Source organism: Saccopteryx leptura, chromosome 2 (genome assembly GCF_036850995.1).
Source record: "Saccopteryx leptura isolate mSacLep1 chromosome 2, mSacLep1_pri_phased_curated, whole genome shotgun sequence".
Lineage (NCBI taxonomy): Eukaryota > Metazoa > Chordata > Mammalia > Chiroptera > Emballonuridae > Saccopteryx > Saccopteryx leptura.
In genome coordinates, this window is record NC_089504.1 from 329,930,726 (window position 1) to 329,947,648 (window position 16,923).

A 16,923-nucleotide genomic window follows, 5' to 3' on the forward strand; every position below is an offset into this window, starting at 1 on the left:
TCAGGCAAAACCTGTGCCAACCACCAAAGATTCCACCTCAAATCTAGCAAATAAGAGAGAGGACGGTATGGATTACGTTATATTTAAAACAAGCCCACACAATGCCTGTAATTTTTTATTCTGACTCCGTAATTATAGCTCAAGACCAGTCAGATCATAGTTATCCCCACACCGACCTGCTGTTGGGACACATTGAATTAAAGGCTTTGCAGCTCAATATTCTATTTTGGATGCCGAGCACTGGCAGGTAACGGGCCTTTCACGAGGCCCATCTTGCTGGAGCCCCTCCTGAGGAGGCCTGCATAAAGGCCAAGTCAGCACTGGGCTTCTGAGACCACTGACACTTGGGAACAGTTGGGATGCTACGGCTTCGCCCCCCTGAGCCCGGGGCCTGAGCAGGGCCTGGAGAGCTGAGGGAAGCGCCGTCCTCGGAGCAGGCCAGCCTCCCTTGGTCAGGCCTGTCTCAGAGCCTCTGACTCTAGAGCAGGGTCCCCAAACTACGGCCCGCAGGCCGCATGCGGCCCCCGAGGCCATTTATCCGGCCCCCGCCACATTTCCGGAAGGGGCACCTCTTTCATTGGTGGTCAGTGAGAGGAGCACATTGACCATCTCATTAGCCAAAAGCAGGCCATTGAAATACTGGTTAGTTTGTTGATTTAAATTTACTTGTTCTTTATTTTAAATATTGTATTGTTCCGGTTTTGTTTTTTTACTTTAAAATAAGATATGTGCAGTGTGCATAGGGATTTGTTCATAGTTTCTTTTATAGTCCGGCCCTCCAACGGTCTGAGGGACAGTGAACTGGCCCCCTGTGTAAAAAGCTTAGGGACCCCTGCTCTAGAGGGTGAATGCTGCTCTCCCCAACCCGCCGGGGTCCTGGGGAAGATGAGCCACGCCCTGGCTGTTGGGCACAGTTGTCTCAGACAGCCTGTGCCAATACAGACACCCTTCCCCGCGAGCTGCACCCCTCCCTGTCCTGGGCTGCACCAGAAAACACTTCCGCTCGGCCCCACAAAGACGCCCCTGCCAGAGCAAGAGTGGGATTGGGTCCCGGCTCACAGACCTGGACCACCAGGGCCCCTTGCTCCACGTGGCCCTCCCACAGCCAGTCCTGCCCCCAGTAGCCTTGTGCAGGAGACAGAACAGCTCCTCTTTATCAATAAATGGCGGCAGACCTTATACACGCATCATCTCATTGACTCACGTCATCCCTGCCAGTGGGTGGGATCTCTGCTTTAGGCATGTGCAAATGGAGATCAGAGCGGTGAAGTCTGGGGCTTAAGGCCACCCAGCTCATAAAGGAGTGGGAGCTGGAACCCAGTTGTCCAAAGGTCTCCAAAGTACACATCTCATCCACAGACAACTGGCCTGAAACCATCAGTCTCGTTCCTGGACGCTGCACGGTGGTCCCATGCCCCTGGGCAACTCAGTAAGCCCTTGGGCCTAAGAGAGCCCAATCCCAGTACCTAATCCTTAGCGCAACTTTCCTGCTTACGTGGTTCCCCTTGCCCCAGCTGAGCCCCAGGATAAGCCAGCCAGACAGCACCCTGTGCAGACCCTTGCTCTTATGTCCCCACAAAAGAACAGACGCTTCCCTCCGCAGGCCTCTGATGCATCTTACACGTACTTCTATCTGAACATTTAAGACATTGTTGTCACCACTCACATGACTCTCCTAAACTTCTCAGGGCAGGGCCTGGATCTGTGTCTCTGTTACTAGTTTGACACCCAGCACATAGTAGGTGCTTACTGTTGGTTGCAAGAAAAAAGGAGAGGCTGAAAAACTCATATTCACCCTTTAAAACCCTGCTTGGAATAGCTCCTGGAAGGCTTTCTTGACTGACACAGACTGCATTAACTCTGTCCCTTTCTACCCAGTCTGTAGGAGCATTGTGCACACCCTTGAGGACAAGGACAGGGCCCACTTCCCGTGACCCCATCCCCCTGCACAGAAGAGGCAGCCAGCAGCGGTCAGTAAATGCAGAACTGACCTGCTCTTTGCTTCAGAGACCCAGAATCAGGGCCGTGACCTGAAGCGGTCCACAGCCTGTGTCAACAGGCTGCAAACCACCACGTACTGGCAAGCCAGGGCTGTTTGCTGAGGAAGGGAACGCTGAAATAAATCCTAACTTTAAAAAAGAAACACACCCAATAGGTATTCTATTTATATGAAAATCAGCTCCATTTTTAGGTATCTGCCCTCCTGCCTCACCTCCCCAAGGTGGGCCCAGCCCAGCCCTCCCATGGGTCCCGTATATACCCCACCCAGTAATCATGGCTTACCTGCTCCCATCCCCTCCCCTGTTTGCTCTCTGGGGTTTCCCTCGATTGCAGGGTGCGGGCTTCCAGATGCCCCAGAAGCCTGTCTCAGGCCTGGCCCCGGACTCCCTCCCTCCTTCCCAGCCCTGCCCCGCTCATCCCAGAGTTCCCAAAGAGCCGGCCAGAGCCAGGGCCCCTGGGCCCAGGTGGGGGAGGGCAGGGCAGGGAGTCAGTCTGTAACAGGGCCGCCCCTGAACTGAGCCAAAGCAGGGCAGATTCGGGCTGGGCGCGCAGGAGCCAGGCCCTGCTTCTACCAGGCCACTGGCAACCCAGCTGGACCCCACTCCCTAGTTCAGACATAAGTTAGGGTCCACTGGGCACAATGAAGAGAACAGGGCTTTGGAGTCAAGTTGATGGTTCTGGTCCTGGCTCCACCGAGGCTGCCAGCTCTGGACGACTCACCCACCTCCCTAACCTCTCCCAGCCTCGGCCCCCTCCTTGGCTAAGCCGAGGCACAGCTGCGGTGCAGTCTGCTGAAAGCCCCCCAGGAGGCCAGGAAGGCACAGGCCAGCCCCCCGGCGATGGGACTGCCTGCGAAAGCCCACAGGGTAAGGCATTCGGGAATTCAGTCAGGGAGCAGCAGCTCCCTGTTTCCTGTGTGTTTATCAAGGGACAAGCTCCAGGCACCCCAGCCCTGGTTCTGTACGCCCCTCCTCTTATCCACAGCTCACCCTCCCCGACTCCATCAGCTCCCTCGTCCCAGAGACCCCTGGGGCCTGAAGGAGCACCCAGTGCTCTGGCAAGTTTCCTGCTCCTCGTGGAAGCCGATTGGGACACGGGTACCAGGGGACCCCCCCATATCTGGCAGCTCCCTCCAGCCTGAAACCTGGCTCTGGGAAGAGACCCGGGTAAATCCGAGGCAGGGGCTGGGCCCCAGCATCCTGGGAAACTTCTGAGCCTCCCTCACAGCTCAGCACTCAGGCAGGCACCCAACTGACCACAGCTGTGGTTTCCAGAGAGCCAGGCCTCCCACCGCAAGGACAGTAAACTGAGAGGCTCTGTAGCTATAAATGTGAAGTGGTGAACCACGGGACACTGCCACAGCCCCATGGAGCCTGCCTCCCAGCCTCCCTGAAAGCTGCAAGCCCCGGCCAAGCCTCTGAAACAGCCTGCTCCTGCCTGCTGGGTCTCCCAACTCTGGGCTCTGAGCAGGGCCACTGAGAGCCCCCAATGGAGGTCCCAAGTGTTGTGTAAGGCAGGACACTCCACAACACTTGATACACCAGCAGTCAGCACCTCTGTTCTTGCTTCAAAGGCATACCTTGTTTTATGTTGACTTACCCAGGAGGAGGGGGTGCATAATATTTTTGGAGCTCAATGCTTCTAAAGGTCTTATTCCTGCCCTGGGTGGCTCTAAATCGCAGTTTCAGATCCTCTGGAGGCTACCCCAGGCACAGTCAGGGTGATCTTGGGGTAGACCCAGGGCTCGTGTAGTTCTGACAGGCATCCTCATAGGTACCGCTGAAAAGGAGACCCCGGGTGGTGGCACCCACGGCTGATGGAATAAGAGCATCCTCCTTCACCAAGTGTGCAGCGTGTGCCCAGAGCTCTCAGCACCTCCGAAGGCATACTGTGCCTGTTTCACAGGCAAGGGCCCAGGGAGGAGGCTCCTGAGCTCGCCTGCGCCTTGGGTCTCCCCATCACTCCCACCGTGCAGGCCTGGGCGGGAATAGAGTGTGAGGTAGGGAGCAAGGGCCCATCTGCCAGGGTCTGGGGACACGGCGGCAGGAAAGGAAGGCCCCCCATTCTCTGTCCTCTCAGAGCCTGCCAAGGAAAGATCTCTCCTTCAATGTCCTACTCCACTGAACTAACTGTCCCCTCTCACAGGCCCCTCCTATCAGACTAGGGTACTGGCCAGGAAAGGTAAGGTCACCCTTCGCTTGGATCCCCTGCCCTGCAGGAGAGCGCAGAGGGGAGCTCTTGGTTCTCTGCGGAGGCCCACTCAGCGGACCTGTCCTGAGCAATGTCTCACTAGGAAGTCACGTCAGCCAAGGCAGAAGCCCTGCCAGGACACTGTGAGGGAGAGCTCTGGGCCAGCCGATGGGAACCGAGGGGCCTCTGGACATCCCTGCGGGCCCCGGGGTCACCCTGACATGGAAGTCACTGGGGCTGGGCACCCTGCCGGGAGCCTGTTCCCCACCCACGTAAGTCAGGCTGTTTCACTTCCCAAGTCCACTAATAAGAAAAATAAGAAGCAGGCTGGGGCCCTGGCTGGTTGCTCAGTGGATAGAGCATAGGCCTGGCATACGGATGTCCGAGGTTCGATTCCTGGCCGCGGCACACAGGAGAAGCGACCATCTGCTTCTCTTTCCCTCCCTCTCCCTCTTCTCTTCCTCTTCCTCTCCCTCGGCCAGTGGCTTGATTTGGTTTGAACGTTGACCCTGGGCGCTGAGGATAGCTCGGCTGGTTCAAGCTCAGTTGGTCTGAGCACAGTCAGCTCAAGACAGGGATTACCAGGTGGACCCTGGTTGGAGAGCATGTGGGAGTCTGCCTCACTACCTCCCCTCCTCTCACCTAAGGAGGAAAAAAAAAGGCACGTTGGGCAAATGTTTACCACAAAAAACATGTAGAATTTCTTTTTTGTAAGGGACGTTAAAACTGTATAGGAGGACATAAAGCTTTAAATTATGGAAAAACACCACATTATTGTGTAGGAGAAATCAATATTGTCAAGATGTCATCTCTCACCTAAGCAAATTTACAAATATAGTCTTTTAATTCAGTCATTCATTCAATACTTATTGAACACCTTCTACGTGCCAGGTGTGTTCTAGGTATAGGAGATACAAAAGAGAACAAAACATAAAAATCCCTGCCCTCATGGGACTTAAACTCTTAAAGGTGGGGAAGAGACAAACAAAATAAAGACCTGAAGGAGTTAGCCCTAGCTGGTTGGCTCAGTGCTAAAGCGTTGGGTCGGCCTGTCGATGTCCTGGGTTTGATTCCCAGTCAGGGCACACAGGAAAAACATCCGTCTGCTCCTCCACTCTTCCTTCTCTCCCTTCTCTCTATCTCTCTCTTCCCCTCCCGCAGCCAAAGCTCCACTGGAGCAAGTTGGCCCAGGTGCTGAGGACGGCTCCATGGTCTTCGCCTCAGGTGCTAAAGTGGCTCTAGTTGCAATGGAGCAATGCCCCAGATGGGTAGAGCATCGTCCCCTAGTGGGCAAGACAGGTGGATCTCAGTCAGGCACATGCAGGAATCTGTCTGACTGCCTCCTCACTTCTCACTTAAGAAAAATACCAAAAAAAAAAAAAAAAAGAGCTGAAGGAGTAAATTATACATTACATTATTACATTAGAAAATGAAAGGTGCAATAAAGAAAAATCAGAGTTTAACATAGGTTGGGAAGTAACATTTGAGCAGAGATTTAGAAGAGGTGTGGGAGCAGGAGAGTCCTTTTCATGTTCTAGGAGCATTAAGAAGGGCAGTGTGGCTAGGTCAGAGTGCGTCAGTCTCAGACATTTGCAGACATTATTCATTGTCGCATCTCAGGGTGGAAGGGTGCAGGGCTGCTATTGGTATCTGGTGAATAGAAACCAAGATGCTGCCAAATGTCCCACAGTGCACAGAACTGTTCCCTACAAAAAAGGATGACTTGGTCCAAATGACAAGAGTGCTGAGCTCAAGAAACTCTGGAGAGAGAAGAAAACAGTAGTAGGAGAGATAGCCAGAGGGGTAAATGCCAAGCAGGTTATTTTTGGAACTAGAGAAGCTGACTAAGAAATTCTTATGGAGAAATATGTGAGAATAGCTAGGGGGAATAAATTAAAAAGAATAAAAAGGAACTAGATACACCAGATCTTAACATATACTATAAATTCAAATGACAGGTAAATTATTAATTTCCTTAATATATAAAGAGTTCTTACAAATGACTAAGAAAAGGTCTTTAAAAAACTCAAAAAATGAGAAAAAGACAGGGATTCTACAAAAAAAGACACACAAATGGATTTAAATATATGAAAAATGTTCAGTGTTACTTGCGATTTAAAGTGATTAAAATGAAAATCATGACATAGCCTTTTCAACTACCAGATTAGCAAAGCTTGAGAAGTTCAATTATGCAAAGAGTTGCTAACAATGTGATTAAATAAGGTCTCATGAACATTCTTGAGAATATATATATTGGCATTACCTCTTTGAAAAATAATTTGGCAATATCTGTCCCATATTTAAATACCCATACTCCTTGACCCAGCACTTCATTCTAGGAAAGTATTCTCCTCACAGTAGTACACAAATATGCAAATACAGAAGTGTTTATTACAGTATTAGCAAAAGACTGGAAACAACTCAAATGTCCATCAGTAGGGGATTTGTTTTATATGATACATACTTACAATGGAATGCAACGCAGCTCTTACATAAGACTAAAGCTTACTCATAGTCATACATCCAAGAGAGACGAAAACATACGTCCAGAAGGGACTTGTTCAGAAAACTTAATAACGGTTTTATTCATAATAGCCCCAAATGGGAACAACCATCAGCGTAGAATAAACAAAGTGTGGTATATTCATACAATGGACCACTCCTTAGCAACAATAATAAAAAGAACGAATGGATACACACAACAACAGGTATTAATCTCAGAAGCATTTTGTTAAACAAAATACATCAGACACAAAAGAGTATGTACTGTAGGATTCCACTTATATGAAGTTTAACAAGCAGGTAGCCCATGGTAACAGAAATGAGTACAGCGGTTGCCTAGAGAAGGTGCAGATTGCTGGAAGGGGCAGGAGAACCCTCAGAGGGGAGGGAGATGGAAATGGAATGTTGCTGACATGATGTGTATAGTTGTCTAAATCATTGAATTGTACACTAAGATCTGTGCTAGTCACTGAATTTAATTTTGCCTCAATTAAAAAAAAATTTTTATTGAATTAAAAAACCACACTAGTCAAACTTAATATGTGCCAAAATGGAATGACCTCCAAAGAAGTTTAGCAGGGTTGCGGGTAGGGAATAGGGTGGGGGTGGAAACAAGAAAAGGCGTAGACTATGCTCCCATATGTAATATAGAGGATAGCTATGGACTCCATAAGCTCGTATGTATGTAACAGCTCTGGAAAGGCATGTAAGGAGCTGTTGATAGTGCCTGCCTTCCTGGAAGGGGCGGAAGCCTCGGGTCTGAAGCAGGAGGGACATGTTGCAATTCTTTTTGTCCTGTTGAAATTTCTTTTACTGTGTTCATATTTTTTTAAATATAAAAATTATTTGGCATCTCTTGATTGGCTAACAGGGTGTCCTGAGACTGAATTTTAGTGTTACTCTACGCTCAGTCACTGGGAGCAGGGACATAGATGCTGCTGTGAAACTGAGGCGGAGTGGGTGCGTGGACCAGCAGATCCCAGAAGCGCCTGGAAGACATTCCTTGGGCAGGGAAGGGAGAACAGGAGCCCAGGTTCAGGGTGCCGGGGGAAATAAACGGAATATCTGGTTGCCAGGATTCCAGCCTAACATGATAAGCTTTCTGTTAACGAATGTACAAACCTATCCCCCAGTGTGGAAGATTCTTCTTGATGTTTTTTTTATTGTTGTTTGTTTGTTTGTTTTTAATGTGGAAAGAAGCTTCCCTGGTGAGTTGGGAGACAAGCTTTTAGGAGGCTGTGGGATCTGGAAGAAAGAGTCCTGACCTAAGAGGACTGCAAGGTATAGTTTTTAATCAATCAGCATTTTATCTTTATGTTCACAAACAAAAAGATGCCATCAGGGGCATTCCCCAAGAATGTCTGTGTGATTTGGAGAATTGGACTCTGTGCTACTGACATGATTTCTTGGTTGGAATCCAGAGCAAAAGCCTCACTATCCATTATTTTTGTTAGTGTTCCAGAGATGATAGAGAGTAGGTAGAAATCTTTTCATTATAGGAAACATATCTCCAAGCCCAAGAGATAGGTCCTAATTGGTCTCATGGTATTCCAATTACCCTTTGTCAATTATTGGCCAACAGGTGGACATGTGACCTAGTTCTGGCCAATAAGACATAAAGGGAAGTCTGTAGGAGCTTCTGCTTTTGCTTCCCTAGTAAAAGGGAAAGATGAAGCAGGCATTGCCATGCCCCCACCCACGCCTCTTTCTTCCTGCCTTCAGTACAGATGTGTACGCAGCGGGACGGTCAGGCAAGAGAATGAAAAAAGGCACGAAACCCTTAAGATGCAGAGCGGATGGTAGAGTCCAAGTCCTTGGTGGCCTGAGTGAGCTGCTAGGCCATCGGCAGCAGCTGTCTCCCTCCAGACTTCGTGCTAAGTAGGCAATAAGTGTCCTTATGGTTTAGCTACTGCTAGCTGGGTTTTTCTCTCACTTGTAACCAAAAACAATCCTGATTGGCACTGGCCATGACTATTAACATAGCTCCAACTTCCTTCAAGAGAAGTTGTATAGAAACAGCCATTAGTCAGCCTCCTCAGCCGGGGGCGGGGGCGGGGGATCTGCTCTCCTCAAGCCCCCACCAAGTAGATGGACTCTGATAGAGTTCTCCACCAACCCCCCACCACTTCCTCCCTCATCAGCCCGACCAGCCTACTCATCTTTCATTTCCCACCTGGGATGACCTTCACTGACCTTGCCCATGACCACAAGTGTGCATCTCATTAACAACACCGATCACTTGTTTATTTACCAATCACACTTATGGTGGGCTGCTGTGGGTCAGAGTGCTGGCACTGGATCCAGTAGGCAGTGTAAGTCCGAGGGGTAGGGGTTTCAGGCTGGTGTGGCAGCCACACCCACAGCAGCAGTGTAGAGAACAGTGGTAGAGGGGTGCATCCGTTTTATGTTGGTAGGAGGAGCAGGTAGCCACTTTCCTATTGCTCTCTCCAACCAAATGACTAGCTTCTTCAGGCAAAGACCAGCCCTGTCTGCTCCAGCACTGTCCTGAGCCGTCTCAGAGGAGGCAGCAGAAAGGGGGCTCTTGTTCGATGGTCTTCCCTGAGCAGACAGGGCCATGGGGTGGACTTGCTATCGGCCACCCACTTTTCCCTGTAGGCCTTATAAGGCTAAGGCCCTTAGTGACCAGAGGAGGGAGAAGTGGATATGGAGGCTGAAGTTCTGGATTAGAACCCTAAGTGCTTGTAACTTGAATGGCTGGACATCTGACTTGCTTGGTTTCTCTGAGCCTCAGTATTCCTGAAAGATAACCAAGTAGCACCTGCCCACCCGACAGGGCTGCTGCTGCAAAGGTCAAGTGAGATACGTAGCGAATGCACCAGGTACAGGGAGGCCTGGCACACAGGAGGTGGGCAGTTTATAAGTGTCCATTGATCCACCTGCCCCTGCCCCCCCCCCCCCCCCACACACACATAGCAGAAAGCCAAAGACAGCGCATTGCCCCTTTCCATGGGAGACAGATGGAGTAGTCAAGAATCCTCCCACCCAAGGAACTGGGGACACGCTCGGTCCTTGAGGGGATTTCCCTGGGTTCCCATACTTTGTCCTGCCCTGAAAACTGCCATTAGTGGACCTTCTATATCTGCCACTGCCTCTCCTCCAGAGCAGCACATAAAGGAAAGAAAATGGGGTCGTTGGACAAGAGGGTATCTCTCATGTCTCTCTCACAGGGGTTCTGAGGATTGCCACAGTCATTCTGGGGTCTTGGCTCCAGCAACTTCAAGTAGATTCACTCACAGGCAGACCCGTCTGCTCAGGGACCATCAAGCACGGTTCATTCTCAGCTCCATCACCGCCAGGAGTCGCTGTGAAGACCAGTCCGCAAAGGGAAGGCTTTCCCCAGGGGAAACTCTGGCAGGGCAGAGGGACTCTGCTCTTGGCAATTAACAGCTCTGTCTGCTCTGGGCCTGCAGGTGAGGGAAGACCTAGATACTGACTATGACCCCAAAGAAGCCATAACTGCCCATACTTGGAGTGTGATCCCGGCTGTGTGGGGTGGCAGGAAGAGTGTCTCCCAGAAGAGCCAAACTGACCTGAGAAAATAGGGGGAGCTGGAGGGTGGCAGCCAGGGGATCCCAGTGAACATTGGCTCAGAAAACGAAGGGACCTAGGAGCTGGGAAAGGGGTCCAAACCGTCAGTTATAATGGAGCGAGGTAAGGAGGCGAGCTGGTTTGCCAAAGGTGTAGCAGGGGTGCTGTGGTCCAGAAGTTATCAACTAGAATTCCTCATCCTTTGGTGGTGGCACTATACTCCTGGTGGTCCCAGGAGGCTCGGATTCCCACTCTCACTCCACTGGTAGAAAGCTTCCCAGGACCCGATGTGTTGTCCCTGGGCTAGGTTGTCCCTTCCGAGTGACAGGAGTGATCCCAGGCAGCCCAAGGTCAGCAGCAACAGGCGTGGACTGTGGAAGGTAGTTTTTCCACCTCCTAAGCTGGGATCTGATTCCCATTTAGATGACCCTGGGACTAAGCAAGTGGATATCAGAGCCCAGCGTGAGGCCAGCTCAAGGCTGAGTTGGGACAGGAGCCGGTGTCCTGGTCCCTGTCCAGTCTGCCTGTCCCAGGGGTGATGGCAGGCACCCAAGGTAGACGGACGCCAGCTACCTGTGGGGAGGCTCCCTCCACTTTCGAACCTGCCCTTCAGCCACCTGTCCCCACCTATGACCCAGGCCTGGGTCTCTGTGGGGTGTGAGCATCGTTGGGTCACTTTGGGGTATAAACCCCAAGCTCTGCTGCAAGGTATGCCAGAAGGTTCAGGAGTCCTCAGGAGGGTGGGGCCTGTGTTGCAATCCCGTGGCTCTTCCTAAGTCTCAATATGTGTCACATTAGCCCAATCAGGGAAACGATCCAGGTCAAATATGGCCCGTCCCCAGGTGTTGACCGCCAGAAATACACAGAAGACTCCAATTATGTTCATCATTAGTCCTGTCTTTACCTGGAAAAAAAAACAACAAAAAACAAATGAAAAAACAGGGTCAGAGTCAGCCCCCCTCGGATGCCAGAACAGAGGTGAATAGGACACTGGGAACTAGTGCTCTTGGAGAAGGGGACAGCTGGTTTGTGGGGCTTCCTGTCCCTGGGCCATGCTCTGTGCTCACCCCACGCCCAGACAAAGCAATTTCCTATCCAGTACCTTTGGTGCTCAGAGCATCCCTGGGAAAACAGGCTTGATGGCAGGTTTCCTGCCTACCTGAATATTTGGAAAACTGGGCCTCAGGGAGGTGACATGAGGCAACACTCAGGCTACGCGGAGACTTATTGGAGGAGCCCAGGTCTGATTCTAGGTCCTGTGCTGACCAGAGCACCTTCACTGTCCCACAAGCACCTGCTGGCTTCCCAAGAACCTCACACGGCTCTTTCTAAGGCTGGTCTTTTCTTCACGCTCATTAACCACTACTTTCCCGCCCTGTTGTAAATTTTCCACTGGGGATTGCAGTTGAGTTTGTAGTCCATGGTTTCTGGACTACACATCCTCTTTTTAAGAATGTGCCACAGGCCTGACCTGTAGTGGCACAGTAGAGAAAGCGTCAACCTGGAACGCTGAGGTCGCCGGTTCAAAACCCTGGGCTTGCCTAGTCAAGGCACATATGGGAGTTGATGCTTCCTGCTCTTCCCCCACCTCTCTCCTCTCTCTCTAAACATGAATAATAATAATAATAAAAGACTGCTCCCTTTCTGGCCTGTCCCCTTCTCAGAGCTGCCCTCCCACTGCTCCCACTGTCAGAGGCCATTAAGCCAAAGCGGAACTGAAGGGAGCCCAGCTCTGGCACCATCTGCTCCCAGGCGGTGGTCTCTCTCTTCCTGTCCTGCTTCTGCACCTTCAAACACCTCTGTCAATATCTTTGGCTGTCATTAGTATTCACACCCTCCCCATCTCCACCTGTCCTTCCTGACTGTCCTCACAGGTCTTGCTAGTTTGTCACATCCACCTTGGCCATGTGGGACTCCCACCCTCACCCCTTCCAAGTGATCAGCGAGGGTTTCCCTGCTGGCTGCTTGGGCGCCTCCAGGTGGGAGATTCTATAACCCACCTCTCAGCTTTGGGAGACAGAACAGTATGGAATGTGAGGTCATTTCAAAAAAAGAGGAAAAGCTGCATATAAATGCAAATAATGAGGATAGATCTGGACTTTTGGTGGTATTCCCAAATCACACGACGTAACGCATCATTAATAAAACAGGGCGGCCCTGGCCGGTTGGCTCAGTGGTAGAGCATCGGCCTGGCGTGCGGAAGTCCCAGGTTTGATTCCCGGCCAGGGCACACAGGAGAAGCGCCCATCTGCTTCTCCACCCCTCCCCCTCTCCTTCCTCTCTGTCTCTCTCTTCCCCTCCCACAGCCAAGGCTCCATTGGAGCAAAAGACTGCCCGGGCACTGGGGATGGCTCCTTGGCCTCTGCCCCAGGCGCTAGAGTGGCTCTGGTCGTGACAGAGCGATGCCCCAGATGGGCAGAGAATCGCCCCCTGGTGGGCGTGCCAGGTGGATCCTGGTCGGGCGCATGCCGGAGTATGTCTGACTGCCTCCTCGTTTCCAGTTTTGGAAAAATACAAAAAAAAAAAACCAAAAGAAAAAAAAAAACAAAAACAGGGCGCCCCTCACGGCAAAAGCATAGAGCTGATAGGAGTAAATAAAAGCAGCTGCATTACCATGTCAGAAACCTTGAGGTGTCCGTAGGCAAACACGATGGCGTTAGGTGGGGTGGCCACGGGCAACATGAAGGCAAAGGACGCACTCAGGGTACAGGGGAGCATGACGTACAGCGGGTTGAGGCCAATGGAACGTGACTGGGGGGAAACACAGCACTGCAGTGTCACAGATACAGAAACGAAAGCTCCCGGGACCACCACTCTGAAAAGCATCCCCTTCATGTACTGTGTGTGTTCCCATCTCAGTGCCTTTGTCCTGGGTCCCCTACCCTTTGCCATGTCTCTGGGTGAAACTCTGCTGGACCCCAAAGGCTGAGCTCAGAGCCATCTCCTCGGGAAGTCTCTCCAAACCCCCTCAATTCATTCAATGTATATTTCTTAGTCACCTACTATGTGCCAAAGGCCACGCCAGCCACTGAGACTGCACTGAATCTTGACGTGTTCCTGCAGCCCACATGTGCACGTTCCTGTCCTGCCGCAGATCGAGAGAGCCTCGAGGGCAGGGACCACCTTCTCATCTACAGATACATCAGTGTATGTGTGTGTTTTTGTACTCATTTGGGGTCATTTGAATATGGAATTTGGTATCCATATTTTTTTTATTCTACAGCTTAAAATTCAGCCACATGTAACAGCACCTAGCACAGAGGAGATAGATGGTAAAAATATTTGTTGAATGCATGAATGTTATCATAGTCTAATTCATACTATCCAAATTAATAATGTAGCATGCATATTTACATGTACATGAGGGTAGACACATATGCAAAGATGTTCATTGCAACATTATAAACAGCAAACACACAGGAAACAGGATCATAAAATGATCACAAACATTGAACAGTCTGCAGCTGTAAGGAAGAACTGAGCAGGTTGTATGTACTAGCATGGAAAGACCTCCACCATCGACAGTTAGAGTTTTAAAAATTTAAGGTGTAGAACAGGACCATAGAATAATACCATTTGTTTAAAAATGAAAGAGTGTGGCCCTGGCTGGCTGGCTCAGTGGTAGAGTGTTGACCTAGCATGTGGAAGTCCTGGGTTTGATCCCCAGTCAGGACATACAGGAGAAGCAACCATCAGCTTCTCCACCCCTTCTTCTCCCCCTTCTCACTACCCTCCCCCCACATGGCTTGATTGGTTTGAGCACATTGGCCCTGGGTGCTGAAAATGGCTCCATGGAGCCTTCACCTCAGACACTAAAAATAGCTTGGTTGTGAGCATGGCCCCAGATGGGCAGAGCATCGGCCCCAGATGTGGGTCACTGGGTGGATCCTTGTTGGGGGCACATGCAGGAGTCTGTCTATCTCCACTCCTCTCACTTAAATAAAAGAGAGAGAGCGTGTGTGTAATACATCCAGAAAGATACCTAAGAAATTTAACAGAAATTGTTACTAGGAGGAGGCTAGAGGGTTAAGGCCTATACACTTTGGTATTATTTGACATTTGTAAGCCATGTACATATATTACATTTTCAATTTTAAAAAGTTATGCATGTTATTATTTTATTAAATGCCCTTCAAAACTCTGATTTTTAAAAATTGGTTTCATAATTGTATGACTATATAACTTTTTTCATCAATCCCCTACTATTTATGGAAATATTTTAATAATAAATAATTCTATGATGTGCATCTTTATAAAACAATTTGCCCTTGAACAACCTGGGTTTGCACTGTGTGGTTTTACTTACACATAGATTTTTTTCAATAAATGTATAGTTAGCCCTCTGTATCTCCAGGGTTTCCATCTGCAGAGTCAACCAATTGCGACTCAGGCTGGCCCTGCCGATGTGGAGGGCCAACTGTATGCACTGCTCTATGCCATTTTATATATGGGACTTCAGCATCTGCAGATGTTGGTATCTGAGGGAGATTCTGGAACCAATTCCCTGTGGATACTGAAGGACTGTACTAAGTTCTGGGGCAGTCAAAAGTTATATATGGATTTTCAACTCTGCAGGAGGTCAGGGTCCCTAACCCTTGCATTATTCAACAGTCAACTGTATATGCTTATAAACATCTCTGATGATTTCCTAAGACATATTCCCAGCCATGAATTGCTGAGTCAGAGTGTGTGAGCAGGTTCAGGTTGTGGTTCCCATGGATAAACAGGTCTCTGTAAAGGCTGCACCGTGAACTCCTTCTGGGAGTGCCTGAGGTCCCACGCAGGGGCCAGTCCATTTCCTGCCCCCCAGATAGGGGTGTCTGTCCTGGCCTTCGGTACACACAGTGTATGAAACCCATGTGGCTCTGTGAGCCAGCTGGGAAGGTCAACATCTTTCTCTTTCTCAAAGCTGGGTCTTGATGCTGGAGTATGAGTGGGCTTGATGGTAGCTGTGAGGAATCTTATTTAGGGATTCCAGTTATAGAAACACTGGTTTAGGAACAACCTGGCCAGCCCATCGGGTTAAGACCTCCGTTTGCCTGGCTTGGGGCTCTTGGGGTTCACTGCTGGGGCTGGAGAACAAAGCCAAACCTTTGCTAGAGGAAGGGAGGCCTCCCCACCCCATGCCCAGCTCCTTGGCTTATGGCTGGGCAGCCTGCTTAAGGGAAGGAAAGATGGGGCCACCTTGCTATTTCTAACACTTTCTTCTTCACTTGGATTGAAAGGAGAAACCCACTTGGGTTTGCTTTTCATTCACATGGACACCTTAGCAGCCAAATGGAAATTTGCCAACTGCACTTCTGTGTTCAGGTTTCTGTAAGTCTGTATCCCAACTCCGAATAGCAACCACAGCCTCTCCCTGGCTCGTTTTTCATAGCCCTCATCTCACGGCTCTCAGCACACATGTAGGAGGAAAGAACTTAAGTGACATGTTCAAGGACCCCACAACTTTCAGGTCTCTGACTCCAAGCTCAGGGCTCTTCCTGTACCACCTTGAGGTCGGTATTGTCACGAGCAACGGAAAAAAACACAAGAGAAGATCACAGCTGATTTTCCTATAAGCTCTGCTTTCTTCTAAGTCCCAACTCAACAACATGTTTGCCCATAGAGCATAGATCCCTGATCCCTGGGCTTTCCATGCAAGGCTCCTGGGAGTCTTGACTCATGCACCCCATTTCTTTTACGTGGGCTCTCCCTCTTCCCAGAACGTCCTCTCCCTTCAACCACTCTCAAGCCCTACCTTCCCCAAGACCTCTTTCCAGCCAGTGGTGTCTGCTGTACTCTTGCACACCTGTGCTACCTTCCCAGAGTCCCTCTAGCATCCCCTCATGGCATTGGTCCACTCTTCCTTGGTGCAAATCCTGTCTCCCCATCTTAAGAAATAGTTACATTTAAATCAATTTTGAGCACTGGTTTATGCTTAGTACTTTGGGCAAGCATGGGGATACGAAAAATAACCAGCAAAGCACAGTGGCAGTCCCAGGGTCATCAAGGACACACAAGTCCTTTCAGAGCCAGGGCCAGAGCCACATCTTGAAAGCCCAACTGGGTTCTGGCCCCTGATTTCACTTCCTCTCTAGGGACTTAGGACATAGTCATAGGTTGATAGCTTATGAAATGATAGCTAAGGGTCCCCCTTCCCCAGGAGGGTTACTTACCATGGAGGCAAAGATAGGCAGGAACAGGGTGGTAGTGGCCACATTGCTTGTGCATTCAGTGAATACAGCCACGAGCAAGGACAGGATCAAGGTGATGGCTGCCGGGGGCACGGCGTGCAAGGGCTCCATCTGCTTTCCCACCCATTCGGACAGCCCTGAGACCTGGGAAGCACCAGGAGGGAAGTCACTGAAGGGCTACTGGCTTACAGTTCCTCCAGGGTCAGGAGGGACCCTCAGCTTTCTCTAGGGAGCTCAGCCCACCCCCTCTTTCTTATTCTCTCTGCATACATCCCATAGGGGGATCTCCTTCATGCCCACATTTTCAATCTCCATCCTCATTCTGCTGTTTCCAAAATCTGTGTTTCTACCCACCTGGAAATCTACTCTCTAGACATAAACACCCATAATAATCCTAGAATTTATACCCAGATGTCCGGTGAGCATATGACTCAACATATCCCCAACCTGCATTCATCCACTCTAGCACAGAGTCTACTGCTCGTCCTGGGTTCCCCAGCTTGGT

At 50.1% G+C, this 16,923-nt stretch overlaps 1 protein-coding gene across 1 annotated transcript in view; it reads right to left on the minus strand.

Annotated features, from left to right (window-relative positions):
* Nucleotides 1–7,847: 7,847 nt before the first annotated feature.
* The window catches only part of SLC13A5 (solute carrier family 13 member 5), a 29,420-nt gene continuing 20,344 nt past the window's right edge, over nt 7,848–16,923 (minus strand). The window contains exons 10-12 of the mRNA XM_066363391.1: nt 16,401–16,562; nt 12,856–12,993; nt 7,848–11,146 (exon numbers count right to left, since the gene is read on the minus strand). Of these exons, the coding sequence (XP_066219488.1) occupies nt 11,015–11,146; nt 12,856–12,993; nt 16,401–16,562 (432 nt within the window). The 3' untranslated portion in view covers nt 7,848–11,014. The remainder of the gene's footprint in view (nt 11,147–12,855; nt 12,994–16,400; nt 16,563–16,923) is intronic.